Consider the following 27,728-nt stretch of genomic DNA (forward strand, 5'->3'; position numbering starts at 1 on the left):
CAGCCAAGCAGGCACGTTCTAGGACTTAGGGCTTCTAGCTACCTTCCCAGCTTTACAGACAGAAGTGGAGACTCCTCTCTAAATAACAAAGGGTTGAGAGGGAGGAGGATGAAAGGAGCTAGGTGCCTGGCATGAGGAGAACTCATGCCATAAAGGGGGGGGGATGTATTGCTCCCCTTTATTTACTTACTACTTGTACACCCTTGGCCAAATAGTAATCTAGGCTTACGAGGACGAGATGGAGTGGTACAGGGGTGAAACTGGGGGAACTGCCCCTAAACAGCAAGATCACATTACAATCCACTTGAAGTGTGCTAGGGAAAAAAGGAGACACGATGAAAGGAAGTTTTAATTCTTTAAGGGAAACAGCAAACGTGTGGCACCGAGAGAAATACAAGAGTTACAGACCCAAAAGTCCAGAACTCCACTACCCCTGTGATCTCTTGAGTCCCAACAGCACAGATCGCTCCGTTCCAACATGAGAGAAGGGAGCCTCAGGTGTAGAACAGACACTGCCACCTGTCACGAAGAGAAATGCGATGTCTCTGGTGCCCAACCAACCATCCATCCATCCAATTAGCACATAACTCCCAGAAAAGGACTGAAACTCAGAGAGTAGAAGATAAGGTAATTTGTTTTTAATTCTATCCATTTCTTCAGCATTAGTCAAGGTCTGGGGTCCTCCGGTACCATGAAGTTGCTCTGGCTGCAGCTCTCGCAGGCTGGCCACCTGTCCAGGAAGGCGTCAGAGGGCCACAGTCCTGAGCAGACTCCTTGGTGCGCTCTGCCCACCTGTCCACGTGCATTCCGACTTCTCCGTGACCTTCCCACAGCACGACCAGTGCGGGCGACCCGGGTGGCCTTTGTGTCCGTGGCCACAGCCTAGGTACCCACCTGTGTGGTACAAAGAGGAGACAAAAGACAACCATTATCAGGCTGACCGTGGAAACTAAAGTTTCTGGCAACAGGTTGACTCGTGGATGTGAAAATATTCAATAAAAACCTGGCGAGAAAAAAGCTATTTGATGCCTCGGGAAGAGGACGCTGGCCAAGGATTGAAGACTGCAAATCAACAAAGGTTTGCTAAAGTTCCGAGAAGAGTGTTGTTTTAACATTCTGCTAACTTGGGGCACCTGGGTGGCTCAGTGGTTGAGTGTCTGCCTTCGGCTCAGGGTGTGATCCCAGGGTCCAGGATCGAGTCCCGCATTGGGCTCCCTGCATGGAGCCTGCTTCCCCCTCTGCCTGTGTCTCTGCCTCTCTCTGTGTCTCCGGGATCAGGACCTGAGCCAAAGGCAGATGAGCCACCCAGGCATCCCAAGCATCCAGCTCTTGATCTCAGCTCAGATCTTGATCTCAGGGTCGTGAGTTCAAGCTCTGTCCAGCATGGAGCCCATTTAAAAAACAAAACAAAACAAAACAAAAAACAACTTAGATCTCTTGCTTGAGTCAACTCCCCTCCCTGCAAGAAAAGAGCCAGATCTGGTCAACTGATTTAATCACCCACTTCCCCATCCCTGACGTGCTTGGACTTTCTTTAAGGTTTTAAAAGCAACAGAGCGGGTTTGGATTTTTTACACGGCCAGGTTGCTGGAAAGGGTAAGGAAGCAAATCGAGCCACCCAGGGAGAAGCACAGGGCTCTCCTAAGATTCATGAGCTGTATCCGAACTAAAAGGACTCAGAACTTTTAAGTTTACTATTTGACTTCTCAGAATAAAGAAGCTTTAAGTGAAATTTTTAGAACTGTAGTGTATTTATATGCACAGATTATATCGCTATAGAAAGAAAGTCTGAGTCTGAGTATCCTAAACCTATGGCATGTGGCCGTGGACCCCCACCGCTGGGAGACAGGCCCGGGGGGCTGGGGGGTAAGGACTTCCCAGAGCATTCCTCCTCACCTGGCATGGTGCCTCCACAGGCACAGCGAGCAGTTTTCTGGCCTCCGCTGGAGCAGAACGTGCAGCAGTGAAACACACCTGGGTGTGGGCGATGCCTTTTCCTCACGGTCACGGTGAACGGTGAGCCCTTCAGTGTTCAGAACAAGAGCAAAGAACAGGCGACCCTATGAGTCAACAGGGACGGTGCTGAGCATCACCCGTGCTTAAACACAGCCTAAGTCACAGGGCCTGGCCACGGGGAGACAAGGACAGCAGGAGGGAGACAGACGAGGAGACAGGGACTAGCTGGGTACTCAGCTGGGTGGCCCCAGCCACAGTGAGAGTCAAGGACCCTATGCTGCCCATCTATCATGTGGCCCACCTGATACACGAATGACCCCAGGCTGTGTTTTGTGTCCCCAGTGTCACTATCTTCTCCGTTCTCGAGGAGTCTCGGGGGTCACTAGTAGAGCGCTGCAACCACAAGCCTAGGCCATCCTGTGATCCTTCCTCCTCCCCTCACATACTGAGCCTCGCTCCCTTCCTTCCACCCCTCCGTCCTGGACATAATCAATTTTCCCACCCGATTATTCTCAGTCTGTGAGGATAGAGGCCAGGGAGAAAGGTAAAGAGTGTGTGGTTTAATAATTCTCAAATTTGAAACTCTCCTACCCTGCCCCTTCCTTTCCAGGACAACTTCTGTTCTCCACTTTCCATCCTTGTTAGACAATAAAAATTAGAGCGTAGCTTATGTGTCTATCCCTGAGCGAGAAGTACGCAGTCTGCAAAAGCACCAAACAGAGAGTCTGGCACATGAGACGCCTTTCAGATGTTCAATCTCTCTTCCTTTCAAGAGTTTATGATCCGCCTTAAAAACAACTTGGAGTTCAAAGAAAGGAGCTGAAATTCTAGTTTTGCGTTATAGGTACTGTGTACTGTGGGCGATGCTTCGCATGCCTGAGTGGCTTGGAAGAAAGGCGTAAGAATGTACTTGAAGGGACCTAACCCACTCCGGCATATGTGATTAGACAAGCAGTAAGTGGCTATAGAACAGGAGTCTTCCTGGTGCCCACACCACAGGCTCAACCTATCACACCACAGTGTTTTTATCATCTCTGTCGGTGTTGCTCTCTGGTCGAGGAAAACCTGAGACGACTCGAGATTCCATTGGACATGCTGACTATTGCCCAGTTTTTAAAAATTTGTGATCTCTGAACCAGAAAGTGTAATCCTTGTCTGTAGAGGTGGTGCAGTAACCCTGGTAACAGCAACGCACACATGTAAACAGGCTAAAGGGTTACGAGGGCAGATGGTCAGGCGGGTAGATGACTGGTCAGTTGCAGGGAGAGGGTGTAACTCCCCCAAATTGTGTTCTAGGACGTCTGCTCACGCTCTGAACCAAGCCTGGAAAATTCTGAGCTAGATTATATTGCTTGAATGTGTGTGCCTGTCCCCTGGCAGACTGCCCCCCTGTGATTAAGGTGCTTGCCCAAATGAAGCATGCTCCCAACTGGGACACTGCCAGGAGAAACGAGAAACAGGGATAGAGTTCTTATGGTCACCGGCAAAATCTGGGTCATTTCTAACATGGAGAGAAGACAGAGAATCCTACTCAATCCGTCCGTACAGCTGATCCTGGGCGACATGTCTCTGCATCCCGAGACGGGAGAGGCCAGAGGAACCAGGGAGAGAGGTGGCCAGGGAGGCGCACACAGGTCCTACTCACCTGCACATGCTGCTCTTTGATGCAGACCAACACGGTATAGACACCAGGCTCCTTGGGGGTGTAGGAGATGTAGTACGACCCATCCTTGTTATCTTGTACCAGCGTTCTGACCGGACTGAATATAGACGGGGTTCAAAAAACCACTCGCTCTCACAGGCCGGCTGCAGCTGCCCACCACTCTAGGATGCAAACTCTACACCATTCAACCCATTATTAATTTGAAGTGTCCCCCAAGCAGAGCGCTTCTTCCACTGGTTTCGGAAATTAATTTTACAATGTAGGGAAGTGACATAAATGCTGATTTTAATCTGTTGTACAGATGAATTGCTTTGAAAAATGCTGCTGTTCTCTTTGATGGGCTTCTGTTGTACCCTCCCTCTCTCCTCCCTCCTCTCATTCCAGACACATCTAAATATACTCCCGGCACAACACAAAAACCATTCCATCTAACGTGGAGTGTTGTTTCAGACAATCTGATGGGGGGAGCAGACCTCTGGGAGCGAATGGGGTGGTGGCATAAGACCCGCACAAGGAAAACACCTCTGCTCCGACTGGCCATATCACCTTTTTTAATAGCATCTGGAGGGCAGAAGAGGGGGTGGGTAGGACGTAACTACTGCAGGTGCACCTCCACTACCGCGAAGGGCCTCGAGTGTCCAGTTTCATCATCGCTTATCACCCTTGACACCTGACTGTGTAGTACACACCTGTCTTTCTTATCTTTAGGGACTACTGCGACTTGCACGCTGTCTCCTCCCCTGCCCATGCTCTCTCCTGCCGAGTCCTTACAAAGCAGGGTGAAAGAGGCTGTCTGTTTCTCCCGGGCTCGGTGGAGATCTGCGGAAGATAAACACCCACTCCTCACCTCAAAGGCCAGCCGCATCCCCAGAACGGACACCCACCATCTTGCTACTTCTCTTTAAAACAAAAGCCCATGCTTCCTGTTTACTGTAATCGCCCTGCTCCCTTTCTCTTCTCTTCCCGCTCTGTCCCCCAGAGCATACCCCTTGGGAGTCCCTCCTGGCAAGCCTGGTGCCTCTCAGCCAGGTGCTGTTCTTGGATCGCACAGGATCATGAGCCTTAACTGCAGCTCCCAAGGGAGCTTTGAAAATACTCCGGATAGACCTACGTGTTCAGAGTAGAAAACCTCCAGACCCCATGAGGGAAGCTCGTAACCCCCAAAGCTTCCCTCTCTGAGCTGCAGATCATGCTGTAGTAGGCAAGGGGGTACAGCTGATCAGCGTGGACTCCAGCACCTGTGCCAAGCTGCTGGGGGAACATTTGATAGGTACAGCCTCTGGTCCAGCAGATGCAAAGGGCCTTCTTGACTTGGGGCTCATGGACTGCCCTGTGGTCTCTGGAAGTCTTATGGGGAGTCTGAGAATCTCCTGAAGTGATGTGCCCAAATTAGTGGATGTTACTTGGAGAGAGATCATTCTCAAAGAGATCCATGACCTCCAAACAATGAGAAATTCCTATGCCAGAGTCAGGCTGTGTCTATGGTACAGTCTTCCCATCGGGACTGACCTCTCACATACATATGGTTGAATAACTGCCTCCCTTAGGAATAGAAGGGTCAAAGGAAACTGTTTCCCCCCAATAAACGAAATGCCTACCATCAACTTTTAAATGCCAGGATGTGGCTTCCAAAAACCAAGGACACAGAAGTACGCTCTAACCCTGTCTTCCTCACTCCTCTGAAACTCTTTGGAACTTGACCCAAGCATTCTGGGTCCTGCTCTCCTGCTCTCCAGGATTTCACCCCGGCCTCTCCTGTTATCATCTTTGGGCACTGTCTCTGCTCTATCATCTGATCGAAAGAGCATGCTCCTTGAGGTCCTTGCTAGTTACGACTTTGATCAACTGGAAAAGGGTCAGGCCTCACCCCCGTATGGAATACTAACTGGACCCTGCCAAGAACAAAACAGAAAGCAAGGGCAAGGGAGGGGTCACTGTCCTTTAGATCAGTATGGCTCTCTCCCTTGGTAAACTGGTCGGCAGGGAACTCTTTCTAGCTTAATGAAGGCCCCGGCTGAAAATGCCACACGTCTTTAAACAGCATGTCCCCGGCCACTGCCCTCTCCAGGCCAGTGGGAAATGCCTTCCTACCTTCTCCTTGAAGGACGCACTTGGCCGGATCGACCTCTTTGGTGTTGATGGCCCCATAAACTTCATAGCCGTGGCAGCGGCCTGCTTTCTGCTGAGGAGAGAAGCATATCTTATCGTTTACTCCAGGATGGGTGCTATATTCGACTTTGTTCAGCTTTGTGAGCCGTTCTACTACCACCCCCTTGGTGATGAGGATCTCCAAGTCTGAGCCGCTGGTCAGCAGGTGCTCCGTGAACTCCACGCCAGTCCGCATGTCTGCCAGCAGCTGCTCTAGCTGCGCCTTCTGCAGCTGCAAGGAGTTCTCCTTCTGGACCCGGATGTCTTCCAGCTGCTTCAGCAGCTTGTCCCGATGCTCCTCGATGGCCTTGATGTAGCCCTCGGAGAACGTTCGCACGTCGGCCGCCACAGCCTCCACTCGCTTCTGGAGGGCAGTGTTCGTCCCTCTGATCTGCGCTAGGGCCTCCTCCAGCGCCTCCACGTGCGGCTGCGTGCCCCTGAGGAGCTCCCGCACGGAGTCCCCGTGCTTGTGGATGACATTGCTCGTGAAGTCATAGGGATGCCCCCGGTGCTCCCCCACCACGCAGTCCCGGCACACAGGCCGGTCACAGAGCTCACAGAACAGCCTCAGCTCCTCGGCCGGGTGTGCGGGACACAGAATGGGCTTCCCGAGCCTGCTGTAGCCTTTCAAGTCCTTTAGGTCCACCATCGTATGGTAAGTCGTTTTCTTCTGCCGCCTACAGGCAAACAGAGTCAGGAGCAGGAAATTAGGGGCACGATTCAGTGGGGGAACAGTGCAGCCGTCTTCAGAGCATGGGCTCTGAAGCCAAACCAGTCTTGGATTTAATCCCTTGCTCTGACCCAGTTCCTCATCTGTAAGGGGGACAGGGGCAGAGTAACACCTACTCCCTACTCAGAAGGGCTACCACATCGAATAAAATGATAGTAGACTAGGGCTCCCTGGCCTGGGATGCGACTCTGCCAAAGGTGGCAATGCTAAGGCTACGCCCTGGAACTTTCTCTCAAGAGTTAGTTTGGCAAGTTGAGACAAGAGCCACGGCCTACTCCTTCAGCAAGCTAGAAGTGAGAGCACGGCGGGGGGGGGGGGGGACCCCAGTCACCAAGAGACAGAAATTATGCCACATGGCACAGCAATAAACCCCCTGCAATTAAAAAGTGTCTAGGTGGCTCCCACAGAAAGGCTCCTTCAACTTTCACTTGAGATTTTGGTAAAGCATTTCCTTGGACCAGCGCCTGCATCACCCAAAGCAGCAAGCTAGAACTTGCCCCAGGAGTCATCAGCATTATTTGCAAGAGTGAAATCAGTGGCTGGTAGAGCCATGGCTCCCTTTTCTGTAGCCCTCTAGAGACTCAAGGAAATCCCCCAGGAAACACAGGGACTATGGAGAGATCCCCCCGTTAGCATGGTATCAACTTGGAGCTTGCACGCCTATTCTGGCACCAGAAGAGTGGCTGTAGAGAAAACAGGGTCAGCTGTCTAGCTGGCAGAATGACAGTGGTAATTACAAGTTAAAAATAGGAAGACTGAAGACTACTAACGTGTTCTGTTGGTGAGACCAGAAAACAAATGGAAGGCAGAATTTTAAGAACTATTTTAAGCTAATCCTAAAACCTTGGCTATTTTATATTCTGATGTCCTAGAATGGGGGAGGAGCTTGAGAAAGGACCAAGAGTGATTCATGTGACCGACTATTCACCGAATGCCATAAAAGACATAAATCTGCACCCCAACAAGCACCGATGGGCCAACTTCACCAAGCTCCAGAGTCACCACTCTAGGGTGCAAGGCAAAGGCTGCGGTGCCCCCTGCCCCTAATACCACTTTATACTGGGAGGCAGCATGGATTAGTAGAAAGCACAGAATAAGGTCAGAAGAACTGGATTTAAACTTGGGTTCTGTTATATGCGACCTACCCGCTGTGGGACCTCGGCAAATCACGTATTGCTGAGCTTCGGTTTCCTCAAATAACAAATGGGAGCGAAAACAGGGCCTGCTTTTCTATAAGAGTTGCAAGGCAACAAATGAGATCAAGGCCAGGGGCTACGCTATTATTTTCATTCTTCTCTGTTTATCCAGCACCCACTACAATTATTCACTACACAAATGACTGATGATCCAAGGAAACTGTGAATGTGCTTTGCAAACTGAAAAGAACTATGCAAGCCTTTGCTTCTATTATTACTAGGGGTGTTAGGTAAGGCTGCAGGAGTTACCTGCCATTCTCAAGTACTTCTCAGAGCCTTCACTGCTCTTTGGCCTGACATGGCATTCGAGAGGGCTTTCCTTCCCATCTGCTCACCAAGGGATTTCTGGCTCAACACCTCTTTGTATTCTGCTTTGAAGCTACACCAGGTGGGGTGTCCCGTCTTTACCTATGAGCCTGGCAGCAGAAGTGGCAGAGATTGGCTTTGCAGGTCTGACACCTCTTCTCCACTTTCCTGTCGCTGCACAGGTCACACACCAGGCCCTGACCTTCCCCACGAAGGCTCTCCAGCATCACATCATTCATGGCCAGGTGATCTATGGTTAAAGCCTTCACTCCACCCATGGGCAGGTCCACCTGAGCGTCACATACCGGACAGAGGATGCCGATCTGGGGCTGCAGACTGGGTGGCTTGAGTTCCTGGAATATTGACCCCTCAGAGCTTGTGTCAGAGTCTCCCCCTCTGATGTCCACCACTGAGAAGGGTTCCAGCTGCTCCAGACACGTGGTGCACACTGTGTGCAAACAAGGCAAGAGCCTGGGGGCTTTGAAAAGCCCCATGCACAAAGGGCAGTGAGTCTTGCCTGAGTTCCCGGGTGCGGTCCCACCGGGGGGTTTGCCCACGAAGCCCAGCTGCGGCTTCCTGTTTTCTGACATATTCCCCACGCTCGCGCCCAGTATCAGGAAAGGCGCTGGGCAGCCCTATAAGGGAGCAGCAGGTGCTCGAGCGCGCCCACAGACGAGGCTCCCAGAATGCGAGCAGAGACCATGGGGGCTCGCGCTCCGGCAATGCAAAGGGCAAAACGGTAGGAGATCCGTCGGAGGACCCACCCGCGGCTGTCCCGAGGAGGGCCGCCGCCTCTCCACCGCATCCCGTACCAGGCGCGCGCACGCCCTCCGGCACCCCCGCCCCGGCCTCCTCCCCGGAAGCGCTCGCAGGTCTAAGCCCCGAGCCGGTCCCGCCGCCAACCCCGGGCCCCCCGCGCCCGACGCGCGACCAGCCCCCCGCCCCCGCTCCCTCCCTCGACCCGGCCCTCCGCGGGCGGCCCACGGCGGCAAGCGCAGCTCCTCGGCGCCGCCGCCGCCCCTGCCCCCGGGCCCCTCCCGCGCCCACCCCAGCCGGGCCCCGCTCGGGCGAGTCCAATCACCGTCCGGCGGGGGCGGCCCTCGCCGCTGGGGGCCCCGCCTCCCGCCAGAGTGACAGCAGCGGCCTCCAATAACGTCTGGAAGTCCCACATCTTCGGTCCACTCCGACGGCGAGGGGCGGGGCCAAGCCAGGGGCCGCGGGCCGCGGGCCGGGGGCCGGGGGGCGGAAGAGAGAGGGGCCGGGGGCGAGCGGCATAGTACAGCCAGCGTCACCCTTTTACGGGGACTGTCTATCGCTGTGGCGACCGGAGAAGCCAGGGGACCCCTTAAAAAGCCGCGCTGATAGGCCATGGGGACGACCTCCTTAGCGCCCTCGGATTGGGCCCACGGACCCAGACTGGGCCCTCCCATTGGCGGGGCGCGCTGTCAGTCGGCCCCGAGCTCAGCGCACTGCTTGCTGGGAGTTGTAGGACGAGGCGCCTTGCGGGCGGCGGAGGCCTCGCTGGCGCCGACGGTCGGGCCTGCTCTGCGGGAGTGAGCCCGCTGGTCCCCTCCGGGCCTCCCCGGCTTAGTTTAGTTCAGGAATCCCTCGGGCCTCGCGTGCCGGCCCCGGAAGCTCCGTTTCCCGGGGCTAGAGCCCCCGAAGCCCTGGTGAGCGTTGAGCCGAGGGCGAGGGCGGGCCTGTGCTGGGGGAGGCGGGGGCCGGGCCCGGGAGCCGTTGTTTCCCTCCGGGGCCGCGGCGGAGGCTTCGGGGCGGCTCCCCCAGAACCCGACGGCTGTGTGTGCCCGACGCGGGGCCCGTGGGTCCGGGCGGGGCCGGGGCCGGGGCCGGGGCCGCCGCGGGAGAGCCGGGGATGTCCGATGGCGACCGCTTTGTGGGCTCACGGGCGCGTCAGGCGGCGGCCGGTGGCCCTGGGCCCTGCCCCGAGTCTCCTCGCCGGAGCCTCCTGATGGGGCCTGGGGGCTCTGCCACGCCTGCGGTCGGGGGCCTGGAGCTCCACGGCGTCCAGCACCGGGAACACCGAGCGCCCTCCCCTCCGAGCTACTGTTCCTTCCTATCTCTGAGGCCTGATTATCTGTCTCCCTGCCGGTTTGGTTCATTCGCCTCCCCTGCTCCATCTGGACCCCTGGGCAGCTGCCTCATTGACGTCTGCATTACTCATCTCATGCCCCAGGCACGGTGCCTGCAGCCTAAGCTTACAAAAGTAGGGAAATCTGAAGCACACAACACGAAATAAAATAAAACTTGACTCCAAAATGCGAAGACTGTAAACATTTTTAGAAAGGAACTGTTGCCCATTTCCAAAATATAACATGTCAACGAGTCCAATGCCGCTTTAACATTTTTTTTTAAAGATTTATTTATTTATGAGAGAGAGGGAGAGAGAGAACATACACGGACTAGCAATCAGGGAGAGGAGGCAGGAGGGAGAGAGAATCGTCAAGCAGACTCCTCACTGAGGACTGAGCCCAACAGGAGTCTTCATCCCGGGACCCTGAGATCACTGACCCCAGCCGAAGTCAAGAGTTGGCCACCCAACTGACTGATCCCAGGACCCGGAGATCGCTGACCCCAGCCGAAGTCAAGAGTTGGCCACCCAACTGAGTGATCCCAGGACCCGGAGATCGCTGACCCCGGCCGAAGTCAAGAGTTGGCCACCCAACTGCATGATCCCAAGACCCTGAGATCGCTGACCCCAGCCGAAGTCAAGAGTTGGCCACCCAACTGCATGATCCCAGGACCCGGAGATCGCTGACCCCAGCTGAAGTCAAGAGTTGGCCACCCAACTGCATGATCCCAGGACCCGGAGATCGCTGACCCCAGCTGAAGTCAAGAGTTGGCCACCCAACTGCATGATCCCAGGACCCGGAGATCGCTGACCCCAGCTGAAGTCAAGAGTTGGCCACCCAACTGCATGATCCCAAGACCCTGAGATCGCTGACCCCAGCCAAAGTCAAGAGTTGGCCACCCAACTGACTGATCCCAGGACCCCGAGATCGCTGACCCCAGCCGAAGTCAAGAGTTGGCCACCCAACTGACTGATCCCAGGACCCCGAGATTGCTGACCCCAGCTGAAGTCAAGAGTTGGCCACCCAACTGACTGATCCCAGGACCCCGAGATCGCTGACCCCAGCCGAAGTCAAGAGTTGGCCACCCAACTGACTGATCCCAAGACCCTGAGATCGCTGACCCCAGCCGAAGTCAAGAGTTGGCCACCCAACTGCATGATCCCAAGACCCCGAGATCGCTGACCCCACCCGAAGTCAAGAGTTGCCACCCAACTGAATGATCCCACAACCCTGAGATCATGGACCCCAGCCAAAGTCAAGAGTTGGGCACCAAACTGATCCTAGGACCTCGAGAACACTGACCTCAGCCCAAGTCAGGAGTTGGCTGCCCCACTGACTGAGCCCCCCAGGAACCCCCAAGTGCCACTTTCATATAAAAATTACATGTGATTTCCAAAAAAATAAATATGCCTACAAGGTCCTAAAATAGTCCTTACCTAGATTTCTTCAGCTTCTCCTTGTCCTCACCTACTCTGACTCAGAAATCTGCTTTCGACTCTGGTGTGCTGGAGTAAGTCACAAAAGCCATGCAGACTTGTGTTTGCTATATATTTTTGGTCTGAACTTTACCTGATGCTTGGTGATGCTCTGCTTCATCTCTTATTCATGCTCTATCACATTTCCGATGGTAGGTGTTCCAAGCTTCTCTTGTTTAAGAACTGCTTTATAATTTACACGTGCATATTTCATGTAATCATTTAACAACTCTGTGAGGAAACAGTCTCAGGTCTGGTGGCCACGCCAGGGCAACACATCTGAGACTTGAACTCCTGTGCTAGATGCCATGTTTAAGATTCACCTCTAACTTCCCTTTCCTTTCGTAGCTTCTTAGGCATCTAATCCCTTATATACTGAGCAGGTAACTGCCTTTAATTGAGTGAGAAAAAGCAAAGAAAAGCAACACTATCCAGAGAACTCTTTTACTTTCTACTTAAAAATCTATGATTTGTTAGTGTGCCTGGGTGGCTCAGTCTGTTAGGTGCCTGTCCGACTCTTCATTTTGTTTTTTTTAAAGATTTTATTTATTTATTCATGAGAGACAGAGAAAGAGAGAGAGAGAGAGAGAGAGAGAGAGGCAGAGACACAGGCAGAGGGAGAAGCAGGCTCCATGCAGGCAGCCCGACGCAGGACTCAATCCTGGATCTCCAGGATCAGGCCCTGGGCGGAAGGTAGTGCTAAACCGCTGAGCCACCCGGGCTGCCCCTCCACTCTCGATTTTGACGCAGGTCGTGATTTCAGGGTTGTGAGATCAAACCCCATGTTGGGCTCTCCCTCTGCCCTCCTTCCCGCCAAAATTAAAAAATCTGTTTTGTCACACTTCCTCTTATGCACATCCTGACTGCCTCTCTTCTGTTCCTCAAGACCTTTGCTCTTTATTCCAACCTCCCCTGGCTCTTCAAAACCTTGCTGCTCCTGCATTTTCAATTGCTTTTTTACTAGCATGTTCTTTTTACCAGGAGTTATGATCAAGTCCTAAAGGAGGAAGCAAATCCTTCCTTGACTGAGCTGGCTTTCCACCTACTGACTTTTGTGACTCTCGCTCCTCTATTTCTCAAAAGAGTAGTCCCACTTTGTGTTCATCACCATCACCACCCATTTCTTTTCCACAGTTTTTGAACAAACTGCCAACTCCTCTTTTCCATTGAAACTTTTCTCTTGTAGGTTATAAGTGGCCAAGTCACTGGTCTTTTCTGAATATGCAATTTCTTTAGTACTCACCATAGTTATGTACTTCATCATCCTTCAGATTTGCTTCCTTCTTGACTTCTGAAATGCTCTACTCTCCTGGCCTTGGTATCTCTTGGGCTGCTTCTCCCACTCTCCTTCCTCACTTCATCCTCTTTATACCCTACCTTCTCTCTACATGCCCTCTTACACAAATAATTCCCAGATCCACACTTTCTTCCCTGAACTTTGGTCTTAACTATCTATTCTAAATCTGCATCCAAATGTGTCCCCATCATCAAGTCCCACATACCTTAAACTTCACTGAACCTTTTTTCTCACTAAGCGATACTCTCTGAATTTTTCTATTTTATTCTCTAAAGGATATCATTAGTCTCCCCTCTATCCAGCTTGAAACCTTATAGTGCTCCTGGCTTCTTTTCTCTTTTTCCATATCCAGGCAGGTATCAATTTCTTTCCATCCTCACTGCCAACATCTTACTGAATAGAACTTTAGGATGATACAGGACTTTCACCTCAATGTTGTAATAGTCTCTGGATTATCCCTGCCCTCTCTTTTTATTTTTTCGGTCATTCCTACAATTTTTCCCCAATTAATTGGGAAAACATGGTACAAGGGAGTCTTTTAAAGGTTCTGTAGCTCCCCATCTCCATAGGATAAAATCTGGATTCCCTATTGCACACATAAAACTGGCCTTTTAGGGATGCCTGGGTGGCTCAGCAGTTGCATGCCTGTCTTCAGCCCAGGGTGTGATCCTGGAGTCCTGGGATCGAGTCCCACATCAGGCTCCCTGCATGGAGCCTGCTTCTTTCTCTGCCTGTGTCTCTGCCTCTCTCTGTGTCTCTCATGAATGAATAAATAAAATCTTAAAACACAAAATGAAACAAAAACAACTGGCCTTTTAGTTATCCCCTAAACATTGCCAGACACACTTCTTTTTTGCCAGTTTTGTCTGCAGAATCCCTTATTATTTAAACCTATCCTTCCTTTGACGTCAGTCCTGCTTTACCTCCTTGAAACTCGCTGTTACTTTAGGGCTTCAGGTGTGAGTTGCAATGGTTTTTTTCCTATACTTTCCTCTTTTCAGTTTGTGTTACATTGTAGTAGTGTTTTTATTATGTATGTACTATACGTATATACAGGTGCATGTATATATATAGATGCTACCCACACATGCACGCACTTTGTCTCTGTATTAAGAGAGAAACCCTTAGCAACCAACCTAGTGCCTAATCAGTAGACCTATAATAAAGGCTTGTTACTGATGAGGCAGGAAATGATGATGGCAAATAGAGGAGAATAGACAGGACTACATGCAGCCAAGACTTTTGTGGTTAGTGCAGACCATAGGCGATGTGGGGTGAGATCACAGGAGAGCATTAGTTAAGGATTCTCCTTTCCCAGAATCAGTTCACCATTTTGCTCCATGCTCACATACATACTCATCTTTCTGGGGACCCCGGGGAAGCAAATAGAAGGAAGTACAGAAGTCACAGGATCACAGGAACAGTACTGATTAAAGTAATCAGGTCCATCAAGGCATCTAAAGAGCTTGAGCCCACTCTTGTAGCCCAAGACAAAGTACCGGGCGCAGGAAGGATGGGAAGGCAGGTCTTGATTGGACATTTTGATTGATTAGCACTATCAGACACTGCACAAGTATATAGAAAGTGAACCAGAAAGCTATGTCAGACTTAATCGTTCACCACTGCACCTCACTCATCATCCTTCTTGCTTGCTTCCTTCAAAGGAAAGAGAAGCCTTGTAGGATCTGTGCTCTGAAGCCTAACCTCATCTGCCTCCACCCTCTCCTCCGTTTTCATCCTTTGCTTCCTGGTGGATTTTTCTTTCAACGCATACTCGTGCTTCAGTCCCCTACTTTATGCTCCTCTCTAGCTCCTGATTTCCTTTGGCCTCTTAAAAAGAATAGTCTACATTTGCTTCTCTTAAGTCTTCTCCAGTTTTACTCCTAAACACTTGGATCTGGCTTTAGCTGTCACCACTCCTTCGAAAATTGCTTTCTCCAAAGTCTCTGATAACTTTCTACTTGTTAAATCTACCGGATACTCTTCAGGTGTTACTGAGGAGAATTTGCCATAGTTTTATTTTAAGTAAGTTCTTTGCCCATCTTGGGGCTGAAATTCACCACTTGGAGATCAAGAGTCCTGTGCTCTACCAACTGAACCAGCCAATCACCCCTTCTTGTGACATTGACAAGTTTCTTCTCAAAACTTTCTCCTCCCTTGGTGCCATAACGCTATTCTTGATTTTCTTTCTACTTCTGGCCTCTCTAACCATTCTTTTTTTTCTCCCTGCACAGCAAGACTTCTCCCACCCAGCTCTTAAACATCAGTATTTCCCAGAGTCCTCAACCCTATTAAAAAAAAAAATCTTCATCCACCCTTGATTGTTGTCAGATTTGGAGGTGGTGTTTCCAGAGCATTAGCCAGAGTTTGATACAGGGGCTCTTTTTAGTGTTATCATTATTACCCACATCGTATCTCTGAATTTACTCCTTCCCTTCCATCCCCACTATTCCTACTTTAGTTCAAGTCCTTATCATACTTCATTTGGATTATTAACTGGTATCCTTGTTTCCAATCCATTCTCTATAGTCCTGTCAGGTATCTTTCTGAAACTCCAATTGGAACATGATCTTCAGTGGATCTTCAGGACCTTCATTTATTCATTAAATATTCTTTAAGCACCTGGAATGTGTTTTCCCTGAATGTCTTCGTGGCTTGCTACCCCCTGGAATAGTAATGAGGGTGGGGCCTTTTGACTGTGTGCCAGGCTACATCATTGTTCTAGGACAAGCAAAAATCCCTACTTCCATGGAAGTTATCTTCTATTAGGGACTAACCTTAACTCTACCTCTGCCTGCTCCTCAACCTCATTTCTTCTACTGCCCCACCCTACCTTTTCTTAAGGAGCCTGATTCCTAAGAGAGTCTTTATTGCCATCTAGTGGAAGGAGCTGCAATAAAATGCTATACTACTTAAAAGTGTGGACAGTGCACACTTTTATTTTCCTTATTTTGAACTGAGATGGCCAAGAGAAAACTTGGTTGCATTGCGTTATGGCTGCTTTGTATCTCATCTAGAAATTCACTGTATCTTGAGATGTTATTAATTGTGAGATCTAACAAGTATAAGTAGTTCCTCATAACTGATTTTATGTTAAGTGGTCAACTCTTCAACCTTGAGAAGGTGTAGGATGAAATGGCTAGAATGATCTGAGCTTTGGAGCTCTCCTTGTGTAACTTCTTTTAGGTCAGACTGGAACTGCATGAGACATAAGTTCCATTATTACTTAATTACCCACCCTTTCAGAAAAAATTCTCCAGTCTTCTTTAAGATCTTTTAGCTCTTCTCATTTGACTCCTAGATGTTCTGCCCTGACCCTGATCATTCCAGAGTTGATGTAGTCAGGAAGCTGCACCCAATCTTAATTGGTTTGGCATAAATATAAGCTATTCTTAGACTGTACTTTATTACACACTTTATTCATCTTTCTGTGAATTCCTTTTTTTATGTTTATCAAATAATAAAGCTTATTAACCTTTCTTGAAATAAATGTTTCATAAAGCACCTGATATATTAACATATTTACTAAAAAATTAATGTGGATAAATGCTTTGTGATTACATTATCTTTATATAAATTTATCTTCCACATAAAATATACATAAACTGGGTAATAATAAAAAGAAAATGGCACATTTAGTGATTGGATTTTGAATTGTATATGGTGATAATTCTTGTGATTAAAATTAGAGCAGCGGTTGTGGATTGCTCATACTGGTATATTAGAGAACAGATATTAAAAGGCATGTTTTAAATGAATAAACAAACAAAAGGCAGAATCACACCTGTTACACAGAGAATAAACTGATAACCGCCAGAAGGGTCGGGATGGGGGATAGACAACATGGGGAGTGGAAGACCCAGGCTCCAGTCATGGAATGAAAAAGTCACAGGAATAAAAGGGACAACATAGGGAACATAGCCAGTGATATTGTAATAGTGCTGTAGGGTGACAGCTAGTTGCTATACTTAACAGTGAACATAGCAGAATGGTTAAACTTGTCAAATGACTATGTTGTACAACCGAAACTAATGTGATGTATCAACTGCACAAAAAAATTAACAAAAAAAAGAAGAAAAAATAAAAGGCATGTTTTGCACTCTTTATAGTACTGCATCATAATTTAACCTGTGCTCTTTTTCCCCTTAGGATTATTTTGTTATTTGTATTTAATGAACATGTCAACTTGTAAGATTAATCGTGGAAATTTTGATTAAGAAGAGACCCTTTGTCTGGAATACATTTGCCCGTGATGTCTTCATGGCGTGTTCCCTATCAGATTGGTAAGGCTTTGAAGGCAAGGACCATTGTCTGTGTATTCATGGTATCTAGATGCATGGCTGGCCCATAACTGGAGCCCAATAAATATTTCTTATATGGCTATATGAGAAAATTGAGGCACAGCTAGGTAAAGACATGCTCTGAGGTCACATAAAGTTGCTGGAAGAACTGGGGCTTGAATCCATGTCTTCTGACTCCAACCCTAACACCTGGTCTCCAATCAGTACAGCTCTTAGTCCAGACACCTGGTTCCCCTGGGCGCTTTGCTTTGGAAGGACCTACTCAGTCCTCTCTCCAGTCACATCCCAACCCAGGGGACAAGGAATACTAAGAATACATAATCCTACTCTATCTCCTCCAACTTTGCCTCAGGAGTGGTCAAAGGGCAGCTGTTGGGGATAGTGGAGCTTGATGGAATCTGTTGGGGTGTCCTCTATTGGGTGGAAAGAGAAAAACAATATAGCCAAATACCTGTTTTTCTCCTTTTGCTCATGACTCCTCAGGAGCCTTAGGGATGGGCCTATCTCCATAGTAAATCTACTTCCTATATATTAAATGTTGTTTAAACTGACATTCGGTACCTACATAGTGCCGGACACTGTGCTGGGTATTTTTAAATGTATTTTCTCATTTAAATGTTATTGTTACTTAATAAGGCTCGGAAGTGACTTGCTTAAGGACCCACAACTAATGAGGTGCAGAGCTAAATGCATTACCAGTTTCTTCAGGAAGTGTAGACTGCATTAATGTGTGTGTGTGTGTGTATGTGTAGACATATGTGTGTATATAGATTTTTTTATTGAGAAAATAATGTTTGATAAAAACATGTGACTAAAAGAATGTAAGTAAATCACCATGCCTTGAGTCAGAAATAACCAGTTAAGTTTCTTTTGTTAAAGATACCCACATATTTTAAAACTTACCACCAACAATTTTGAACTTTATTTGGAAAATTTTAGATATATGCTATACACAGTGGAGAAAATATAATGATCTTCCAAGTATCTCTCATTCTGTGTCATTTTTATTTCAGCTATTCCTCCAACTTTCACCTTTATTATCATTTTTATTTGTTGGAGTATTTTCTCCCCCCCCCCATTGGAGTATTTTCAATCAAATTCCAGACATCATGTCATTTTATTAAATTATATTGAGATTATATTAAGATACCTATTTGAAAATATTTAGTTATAATGATGGAAAATATTTTGACTTTTCATGTAGAAGTCTTTTTTTTGTTTTTGTTTTTGTTTTTATTTTTATTTGCATTTATTCTATGCAGAATTTACTCCCGGGCCATAAGTTTTTGTTTCTTCAGTTTCCTCTGGGATATCTTTTTCTTCTGTGCAACCTCCTCTTCTGGTTTAGGAACAATCGGCTCTTTTTCAGTAAGAATCATCTCAATGTGGCAGGGAGAGCTCATGTATGGATTAATCTGGCCATGAGCCCTGTAGGTTCTACATCGCATCTTGGGGGCTTTATTCACCTGGATGTGCTCAATGACTAGAGAATCTACATCTAAACCCTTAAGTTCAGCATTACTCTCTGCATTTTTAAGCATGTGCAGTAAAAATTCAGCACTCTTCTTGGGCCACCGACCCTGTGTCCAGCCCCACTGTTTGGCCTGCGCACACCTACCAACTCCACCATTGTAGCGACAGAATGGCATACACTGCTTCTGCAAAGTGACATCTTTCAGATACTTGGTGGCTTTTCGAATATGCATACCCTTGATGGCCAGGGCAGTTTCACATGTGTTCTTAAAGTGAACACGAAGATTTGAACCTCTTGACTTGCATGATTTTGTAGGGTTTTCTGGGTCCAGCGAGTAGGGAACAATCTCCGGAGGTCACCTCAGGCCGCTTGGGGGAAGAGCTCATGTAGAAGTCTTAATTTTAAAAATACAATATATAGTTAAATACAAATTTTATTTGTTTTTTAAAATTTTATTTATTTGTTCATGAGAGACACACAGAGAGAGGCAGAGACATAGGCAGAGGGAGAAGCAGGCTCCCATCAAGGAGCTGGCTGGGGGACTCAATCCCAGGACCCTGGGATCATGCCCTGAGCCAAAGGCAGACACTGAACCGCTGAGCCACCCAGGTGCTCCCCAATTTTATTTGTTTTATTTTAAAATTCCCTCCTTCACTTCAAAGAAAACTCAGATGGGAGCTGGGCATTTAATAATGATTTCTGTGACTATAAGTAAAATGTGTATGTATGCAGCCTGTGTCATATCATGCTGTTTTCTTCTCAGGATTCTGTGGGACTGTATGGGCCACTTTCTGGGTTTTTTTCTTTTCCCTTCCTTTGCAAGAGCTCTTCAAATGGCAAGCAAATAAGTGCCTTTTTTTTTTTTTCACTTCTCTGAATGATATAACCTGAAAATGATGAATATAAAAGGGCAGACTGTGATTTAATGTAGTGCCTTTTCTGATTCAAATGACAGCTAACTTTTCTGAGCTGAAGTCCACCCGCATCTTGGTAATAGCCTTTACAGCATGAGTAGATTATAATATATCATGGCTTATAGAGAAGTCTATACATTAGTTCCAGAAATGCGGCTAGGAAATATAAATAATTAATGTTCCTAGTTGCATGGAAGTATATATAATCCCCAACAACTGAGGCAAAGCCGAGTTATTTATTTCTATATTGACAGCAACTCTTTTTTTCTTAAGTACCTATTTTCTAGGTAGCATTTAAATCTGCACTGCATCTTAATAAATTCTTCATATTTTTGTAGACTGTGCAGGATGTGAAAGCTTTTTCTCCTTTTATTAATGAGGAGTACATGGTGTTTTCAGGAAACTCTGGTGTGATAAATCCCTTATATTATTCAGTGCCTCTCTTTTAGACAGAGTCCCATCAGGAAAATCTCTGGAGTGATAGTATCTGGAGGACTGAGCTGGAGAAGGGGCTTGTAGGGAGGATGCTCCTAAGTATCTTTATGAGAGGAGCTGAGAGGTAGCAATTGAAGTGGAAAGAGGATTCAGAGGCTTGATTGGAACCTGCATTTGCATAGCAAAAACATTTTCCTTATATAAATATCCAGTGTGGCTGGACTGCTGTAGACTTGGGCTATCCAACATGTGGCTTTTGAGCACTTGAAATGTGGTTAATTCACATTAGAAATGGTTTAAGTGTAAAATACATGCAGGTTTTTAAAAGATTTGTAATGAAAAAAGGAATGTAGAATATCTCAATAATGTCTTACACAAATTGCATGTTGAAATGATAGAGATTATAAATATATATATATATATATACATATATATATTTTAAAATATAGACTTTATTTTTTAGAGTAGTTTTAGATTCACATCAAAATTGAGCAGAAAGTACAGAGAATTCTCATTCTGTACTCACCCCCACCCCCTGCCCACCTCCCCTTCCACCACCCCTAGTTCGTTTCCCAGAGTTAGGAATATTGACACATTTTTATCACCAAAGTCCATAGTTTTTATCAAGGGTCACTCTTGGTGTTGTACATTCTATAGGTTTTGACAAATGTATAATGACATGTATCCACCATTATAGTATCACACAGAGTAGTTTCACTACCCTAAAAATCACTGGTGCTTCACTTATTCACCTCTTTTTCTCCTCAAACTCCTGGCAACCCCTGATTTTTTTTACTGTCTATCATCTTGTCCTTTCCAGAGTGTCATATTGTTGGAATCATACAGAAGCCTTTTCAGATTGGCTTCTTTCACTTAATAATAGACATTTAAGCTTCCTTTACATCTTTTCATGGCTTGATAGCTTATTTCTTTTTTACACTGGATACTATTCCAATATGTGAACCTACTATAATTTATTTATCTTTTTTTTTTAAAAAGATTTTATTTATTTATTCATGATAGTCACAGAGAGAGAGAGAGGCAGAGACACAGGCAGGGGGAGAAGCAGGCTCCATGCAGGGAGCTCGATGTGGGACTCGATCCTGGGTCTCCAGGATCGTGCCCCGGGCCAAAGGCAGTCGCCAAACTGCTGCGCCACCCAGGGATCCCTTATTTATCTTTTTAAAAGTGATAATATTTTAATAAAAATATATTAATAAAATCTATTATTAAAATTTTTACTTGCTCATTTTTAACCTTTGTAATATGGCTTCTAAAATGAAATTGTATACACTGCTTACATTAAATTTCTACTGAACAGCTCTGCTTAGACTTTGGTAAAATGATGTTGTTGGTAGTTTATCTACAAAACCATCTTCTCATTCCAACACCTGCCTAAATTTTGCTGCCTACTACAAAGAGCATTCTCCTTCTCTAGGACTTGTCTGCTTTGGATTGGTTCCTTTCTGTTGCCCCCAAACTACTTGGGATTACCATTGTCCTGTCCCTACCTTTCCCAACAGAGACTTATGTTATTTAATTCATTGTGTCAGGAAGGTGACAATTGATGAATTAAGTCCTTGATCACTGTACTAGGTTCTCTGGAGCATATTAATTATGGTGTCTTTGGCCAAGTGGCTTACAATAAAAAGTTTTTTGAGGAAGATCTGACACAAAGCCTTAGAAATTAACTTTTTTTGTTAGAAATCTTTGAATTTATTTTACTTTACACGTATATAAGTGACTAATTTGTTAAAATTGCCTCTAAAAGCTAATTGGAATGAGAATCCGTTCTATTATAATCTTTATAATCTGATTTATTCCTCTTTATGTTAGATCTGTTTATTTCATACATTGTCAGTGGGAGTGATATTGCCTGCAAGTGAGCAAAAATTTGTTCTGGGGTATTGAAAAATCTTACTCTTTTTTGTTTTTTTAAAGGTTTATTTATTTATTTGAGAGAGAGAGAGAGGAGGAGGAGAGTTAGAGGGAGAGAAAGAATCTCAAACAGACCACCACTAAGCACAGAGCCTGATACAGGTCTAGATCCAGCAACCCTGAGATCATGACCTGAGCCAAAACCAAGAGTCATTTAACCAACTGAGCCATTCAGGCGCCCCCAAATTTTACTCTTTTAAAGTATAAAGCATATATATTACTTATACATAACATATACAGTGCATATGTATATATAATACACACACATTACAAAGCCAAATATATATTATACCTGCATAGTAAAGTTCCCTGAAGAGACAATTAGAAGAAAAATCTGAAAATGTTCCTTAGGGGGTTGGTTATGAAACATCTTGAGAAATACTGGTTCATCTGGACTAGAAATCCCTGCAGCTTGCACATTACAGCAGAATGTTTTTATGATCAGTTAATCTTCAAAGTTTCCCAAGTAGGGAGAGGAGGAAAAAATAGAGGAAAGCGTAGAAAGATTCACATTTACAAATTGGGGGAGAGAGAGCATCTGAAGAGTGTTAGAAATCTCTATCACCAATTGATCACCAATTATTAACATTTTGCATTCATTCATTCATTCATTCATTCATCTTTCTATCTCTCCCTCTCCCCACCAACCCTCCCCATCAATCCCTAGATTATTTAGGTGAAATATATAGATGAAAGTATATAGATATTCATTGCACTATTTTTTTCAAGTGTTTTCTATGTGCGAACATTTTCAAAATAAAAGTCTGAGTAAAATGCCATCTTTCCCTTTACCCACTCCTATACCCTGATTCTACATTGGGACCTGTTGAACTACAATGTCTTGGTGACATGCTTTCTGTCACCTTTGATTTTTTGCATATATTGCACCCTCTGCCTGGACATATACTCAGCCTTTGCCTGAATAACTCCCAGAAGTGGGGCACCCGAGTGGCTCAGTGGTAGAGTGTCTGCCTTTGGCTCAGGTCATGATCCCGGGGTCCTGGGATTGAGTCCCACATCGGGCTCCCTGCAGGGAATCTGCTTCTCCCTTTGCCTAGGTCTCTGTGTCTCTCATGAATAAATAAATAAAATCTTAAAAAAAAAAAACAAAAAAACTCCCAGAAGTCTTTTAAGGCTTTACTTCCTCCGGGAAGCTTTTCATGACCACTTAGCCCTACTTAAATCTAGGTTAATAGTCCTGCATATATTCCCTTTATTGTGATTGTCCTTAGTATTGCCCTTGTCATGTAGTATTATACTTGGACATTGAACTTGTCTGTCTTCACTGGACTGTGAGTTCCATAAAGGCAAGGAATATGACTACTTTTATTCATCTTTTTTTTCCTTGCAGTTACCACAGGGCCTCCACAATATTTATTAAATAAAGCAACAATTAATTTTTCAATGAGATGCGTACTTGTTTTATAGAATTCTATTTACAAGGGAAAACAAGAAAAATTAAGGAAAACACTGATGTTTTATTTAGCCTGTAAAGCTTTACTGCTGATAACAGTATAATATCAGGTTAGACTTTTATAAATATTAAAAATAGCTCCCGGATCCCTATCATTACCCCTGTAAAACTCTTGGTGAGATGTCCCTGACAATTCCAGGAAAAATTGTTTCTCTCAGCTCCAAGAGAGCTCTGTTTCTGCTTCTATATTATAGCATTCTGGAGGGTGGAGTGGGGAGATACAAAGATAGGAAGTAAGGGTGTTGTTTCCTAAGGAATTTGGAGTTTAGTGAGAGATACAGACTTAGGAGTGATACTAATAGTTTTTCCTTACATTTATGTCATTTTAAAATAGTTTACCATGTAATTTCACATAATTTATTCCTCACAAAAGCCCTGGAAAGTAGGTATTATTAGCCTCATGTTGAGGATGTTGTTAGTAAGACCTAGCATGTGCTATAATGGTAAGAGATTCTCTTTTTTATTTCTTAGAGTTTAGGCACTTCCCCCATATTTGGGGTCCAAAGATGTTAATGGCTAGCACCTCACCATTACCCTTCCTTTTGTATAAAATTGTGTAGATACAACCAGGCTCCAACGTCACTCTTCACCATTAGGAGCTACTCCCTAATGAATGATATATACCATATTGAAAAGTCCTCATGTGGAATGCATGAGATTAGGTAAGGTCAATTATATTTATTTTTCTTGTTTTTTTAGTTTTTTAAATCTTTACTTTTAGGTTTATTTATTTTAGTAATCTCTAAACCCAACATAGGGACAGAACTCACGACCCTCAGATCAAGTGCTCTTCCAACTGAGCCAGCCAGACACCCAGGTCAATTGTTTTTCTAACTTAGCACATCTTTAGATGTATCATTCTATAAATTTACCCAAGACAAAGGCTATGATTGCAACTATATGAAATATATATGTAGTGGGAAGAGACTGGAAGCGTATGTACAGGCATGGTAGTCATTATCAGGGTGGTAGATTTAGGAGTAATTTTTTTCTCTATACATTAAAATTTGCCTATAATTTTTAGAGTATGTATATACTCAAGTTCTTTTGTATAATTAAGGAATGCTAAAGGTTACCTGTCTTTAATCCTAAAAGATTCTTGGCTATTTTTTTTTAAAGATTTTATTTATTCATGAGAGACACAGAGAGGCAGAGACACAGGCAGAGGGAGAGGCAGGCTCCATGCCTGATGTGGGACTCCATCCCAGGTCTCCAGGATTAGGTCCTGGGCCGAAGGCAGCACTAAACCACTGAGCTCCCAGGGCTGCCTGATTCTTGGCTAATTTAACCCACCAGTTCAGTAGCCATTTTCCTTCTGTCTTCTCATCTCCCATCAAGAATATCTCCTTCCCATCTCCTTTCAAGAAAATGCATAAAACTCTGCCAAAATCATTGAATCAAACCACAGCATCATGCCACATTGACTGGGAAAGACTTGCTCCTTTGTTTCTCAGCTCTGTCATTCTTCTCTTGTGAATTGGACCTAAGGAATTATTGCTTTTTCCCTCCTGAACCAAATTGCTTTGTTCAGGAGAGATCAAGCTTGTATTCCTATCCACCATGTCTCAAAAGGGATGGTTCTCAGATCAAAAATCAAAATGAAACTGGAAGCAGAAAGATTAGTTTAGAGGCTAGGCAATTGTTCACTTCAGAGGAGATACTGAACTAAGGAACTATAAGGATAAAGAGCAGTGGAACAATAAGGATATAGATGCATTTTGGCAGTATAGTTGATAAAAAGCAATGACCAATTAATTAGGACTTAGGGTTGAAAGCTTTCAAAAACTGAAAGCTCTAACTTGGATGACTTAAGTAGATAGTATTACTTAACAAAAATGAGCTTGTTTTGGACATGTTTAGAATGAGATAGCTTCAGATGGAGGTGCCTGGTCCATGTTGGGAACATGTCTAGATTGGGAGAGAGTGATAAAAGTTGGAGATAAAAATTTGAGAATTAGATGTTTTATTTGTTTGGTAACTACCAAAAATATATGCAATCTTTGGGCTAAAGTGACCCTCTTCCCTTGGTGTAAATTAATTTTTATTTGCTCTACAATATATATGTTTGAGACATTTTTATTGTTTTCATAGTGTTAATGTTAGCATTTTTAAAAAATATTTTATTTGTGAGAGAGAGAGCACAAGCAGAGAGAGGGGCAAAGGCAGAAACAAGCTCTCTACTGAGCAGGGAGCCCAGGGCAAGGCTTGATCCCAGGACTCTATGATCATAACCTGAGCCGAAGGCAGACACTTAAGGGACTGAGCCACCCAGGTGGCCCTAATGATAGCATTTGGACTGCCATTTGTCCAGGGAGCAACTGAGCACATGAAGCAGAGAGGAAGGTCAAAGGAAAAGATTCATCACTTAGTGAACTCAGAGAACTCTGAGGATGAGAAACTGTTGGTGGTCTTAAGATGACAAAAAGGAATGTAGAGGTCCCACCTTTACAGCCCTTCTGGCACGGTCACTCCAGAGGGTTTTCTTGAGTTTTCTGTTTGTTGTTTGTTTTTAAAATCACAATTTAGGCCCTACTGCAAAAAACAAGAGTCGTGCAGAGTCCTGGCTCACCCTGCATGTGTGGCCACACCTATGTAAGAGCGCTTAAAGAAAATCAGTCATAGGGACACCTGGGTGGCTTTGGCCCAGGGCGTGATCCTGGGGTTCAGGATCAAGTTCTGCTTCGGGATCCTTGAGGGGAGCCGGCTTTTCCCTCTGCCTATGTCTCTGCCTCTCTCTCTCTCTCTCTCTCTGTCTCTCATGAATAAATAAAATCTTAAAAAAAATCATATTTTGTGCTGCCATTTCAGCTGACCAGCAGTCCAATGACATTTATATGCAGTGAGGATTGCCCTGCCTACAGTGGCTGCTCCGTATTCCTTTTCCCTGACTAAGGAGATGTGCATCTGGAGGCCCTGAAAGCCGTTGGGTAGAAAATGACCTAATACTAGCTTCTGAGGGGCACCTGGATGGCACAGCTGGTTAAGCGGCTGACTCTTGGTTTCGGCTCAGGTCGTGACCTCATGGTCATGAGATCGAGCCCCATGTTAGCTGTGCACTCTGCATGGAGTCTGTTTAACACTCTCTCTCCCTTTGCCCCCTGCCCATGCCTGCTATCTCTCTCTATCTCAAGTAAATAAATAAATAAATAAATTCATCTTAAAAAAAAATACTAGCTCCTGAGCTTTGGGTGATCCCCTTTTAAACAGACCATTTCCTCAATTGGGGGCTTCTCTAGCATTATATGTTGTGCCCAAGATTGCGAATCCGAGAAACCACCGAGGAGCCGACGCCGATGCAAGCGCACGAAGGTTTATAGCAAGCTCAAGCTTGGGTCCAAGTATACCCGACACAGTGGAGCAGAGATTTGGACCCCAAAGTGGGTTACAGCTGGGTTTTTTATAGGCTGGTCTAGGGGATTTTCAGAAGGGGTGCACGAATTTCTCAAGTTCTGTTTACATTCTGATATGGGGCTTTCAAGGGCATTGAGCTCTGTTCTCATTCTAATATGGGACTTTCTACCATGGGCATGGGCTCTGTTGTCTTTCTGATATGGGATTCCCTGCCGAGGACATTCTGCAGTTTTTCCTGTAAAGTTCAGCTCTTATTCACAGGGGCCTAAGATGGCTGTACTTGTGCTAATGCTAAACTTTAGGTGGAATGGCCTTAATTTTTCTCGGCCTCCACATTATAGTTACCTACTTTTCTTTTTCCACAAATACATAGAGCATGGTTGGGGTGGGGGAGGGTCACTTTCCACTGTAGTGGGATTGGGTGGCTACTCTCTACTTGAACACTTGGCCCTATTGGGCCTAGTACATCTATGCCCTGCCTAACCAGGCCACTCTTACAAGAGTGCAGAGGCTTGCCCTGCTCCTTCAAATCCGCTTGGAATGTTTTCCCCAAATAAGCCCTGTTTTACGTTAACATTATGTAGCACTAGGGGTAAGTGTGTTTGTGTCCCTTTTGCATGATTTTTACCAATGCACAGATGTTTTTCATCTTCAAGGACTGCAAAAGGATTTTAGTGTAAAGGAAAGAAAAGAAGGAAAAAACTATTTTCTATCCCAAGAGCCCTAGGACAGAAAAGATTGTGATCTCCCTCTAGCCCCTGGACAGCTCAGTACCCAGCAATTTAGTTTAGTCTCATGCAGCCAAACTGCCACTATCACTCAATTCTCTCCCTTTGAAGATTGGACCCACACTGGTTTTATTTTTCATCTTTTCATGCTCTACGGTCTTTTGTAACATTTAAAATAGTAACCTATGGTTTGGGGAGGCCATTAGCCAATTCAGTTCTCTTAGCAGCATCTACCTGCTGAGCCATTGTGCT

General features: G+C 45.8%; 2 protein-coding genes across 6 annotated transcripts; both read right to left on the minus strand.

Annotated features, from left to right (window-relative positions):
- Positions 1-623: 623 nt before the first annotated feature.
- Positions 624-9,274, minus strand: TRIM45 (tripartite motif containing 45). Of its 5 annotated transcripts, XM_049095980.1 has the most exons (7): positions 9,081-9,274; positions 8,305-8,352; positions 5,711-6,444; positions 4,309-4,438; positions 3,602-3,716; positions 1,897-2,060; positions 624-894 (listed from the first exon to the last, which is right to left on the minus strand). In XM_049095980.1, the coding sequence occupies exons 1-7, from the start codon at positions 9,272-9,274 to the stop codon at positions 663-665; spliced, it is 1,617 nt and encodes a 538-aa protein (XP_048951937.1). In that variant the 3' UTR covers positions 624-662. The 5 variants fall into 5 exon arrangements, 3 of the variants coding, with proteins under 3 accessions (XP_048951937.1, XP_025309177.1, XP_025309178.1); XM_025453392.3 differs by lacking the exon at positions 9,081-9,274 and having other exon boundaries at positions 8,102-8,894; XM_025453393.3 differs by lacking the exon at positions 9,081-9,274 and having other exon boundaries at positions 1,897-2,023; positions 8,102-8,891.
- A 9,117-nt stretch (positions 9,275-18,391) lies between these two features.
- On the minus strand, positions 18,392-20,323 carry LOC112664132 (60S ribosomal protein L17-like). Its single transcript, XM_049095982.1, has one exon. It carries the CDS (start codon positions 18,866-18,868, stop codon positions 18,428-18,430), a length of 441 nt encoding a protein of 146 aa, XP_048951939.1. The 5' UTR covers positions 18,869-20,323; the 3' UTR covers positions 18,392-18,427.
- Between the last annotated feature and the right edge of the window lie 7,405 nt (positions 20,324-27,728).

This window comes from Canis lupus, chromosome 17 (assembly GCF_003254725.2).
Source record: "Canis lupus dingo isolate Sandy chromosome 17, ASM325472v2, whole genome shotgun sequence".
NCBI classification, from domain to species: Eukaryota; Metazoa; Chordata; class Mammalia; order Carnivora; family Canidae; genus Canis; species Canis lupus.

Coding starts and splice junctions, on each gene's coding strand:
- TRIM45 (XM_025453392.3), bottom strand. CDS start 8,589: ATGTCAGAAAACAGGAAGCCGCAGCTGGGCTTCGTGGGCAAACCCCCC. Junction 6,445..8,101: donor TTCTGCTGCCAGGCTCATAG/GTAAAGACGGGA, acceptor GTTTGCCTGTAG/GCGGCAGAAGAAAACGACTT. Junction 895..1,896: donor CTGTGGAGGCACCATGCCAG/GTGAGGAGGAAT, acceptor TGTACCACACAG/GTGGGTACCTAGGCTGTGGC.
- LOC112664132 (XM_049095982.1), bottom strand. CDS start 18,868: ATGCATATTCGAAAAGCCACCAAGTATCTGAAAGATGTCACTTTGCAG.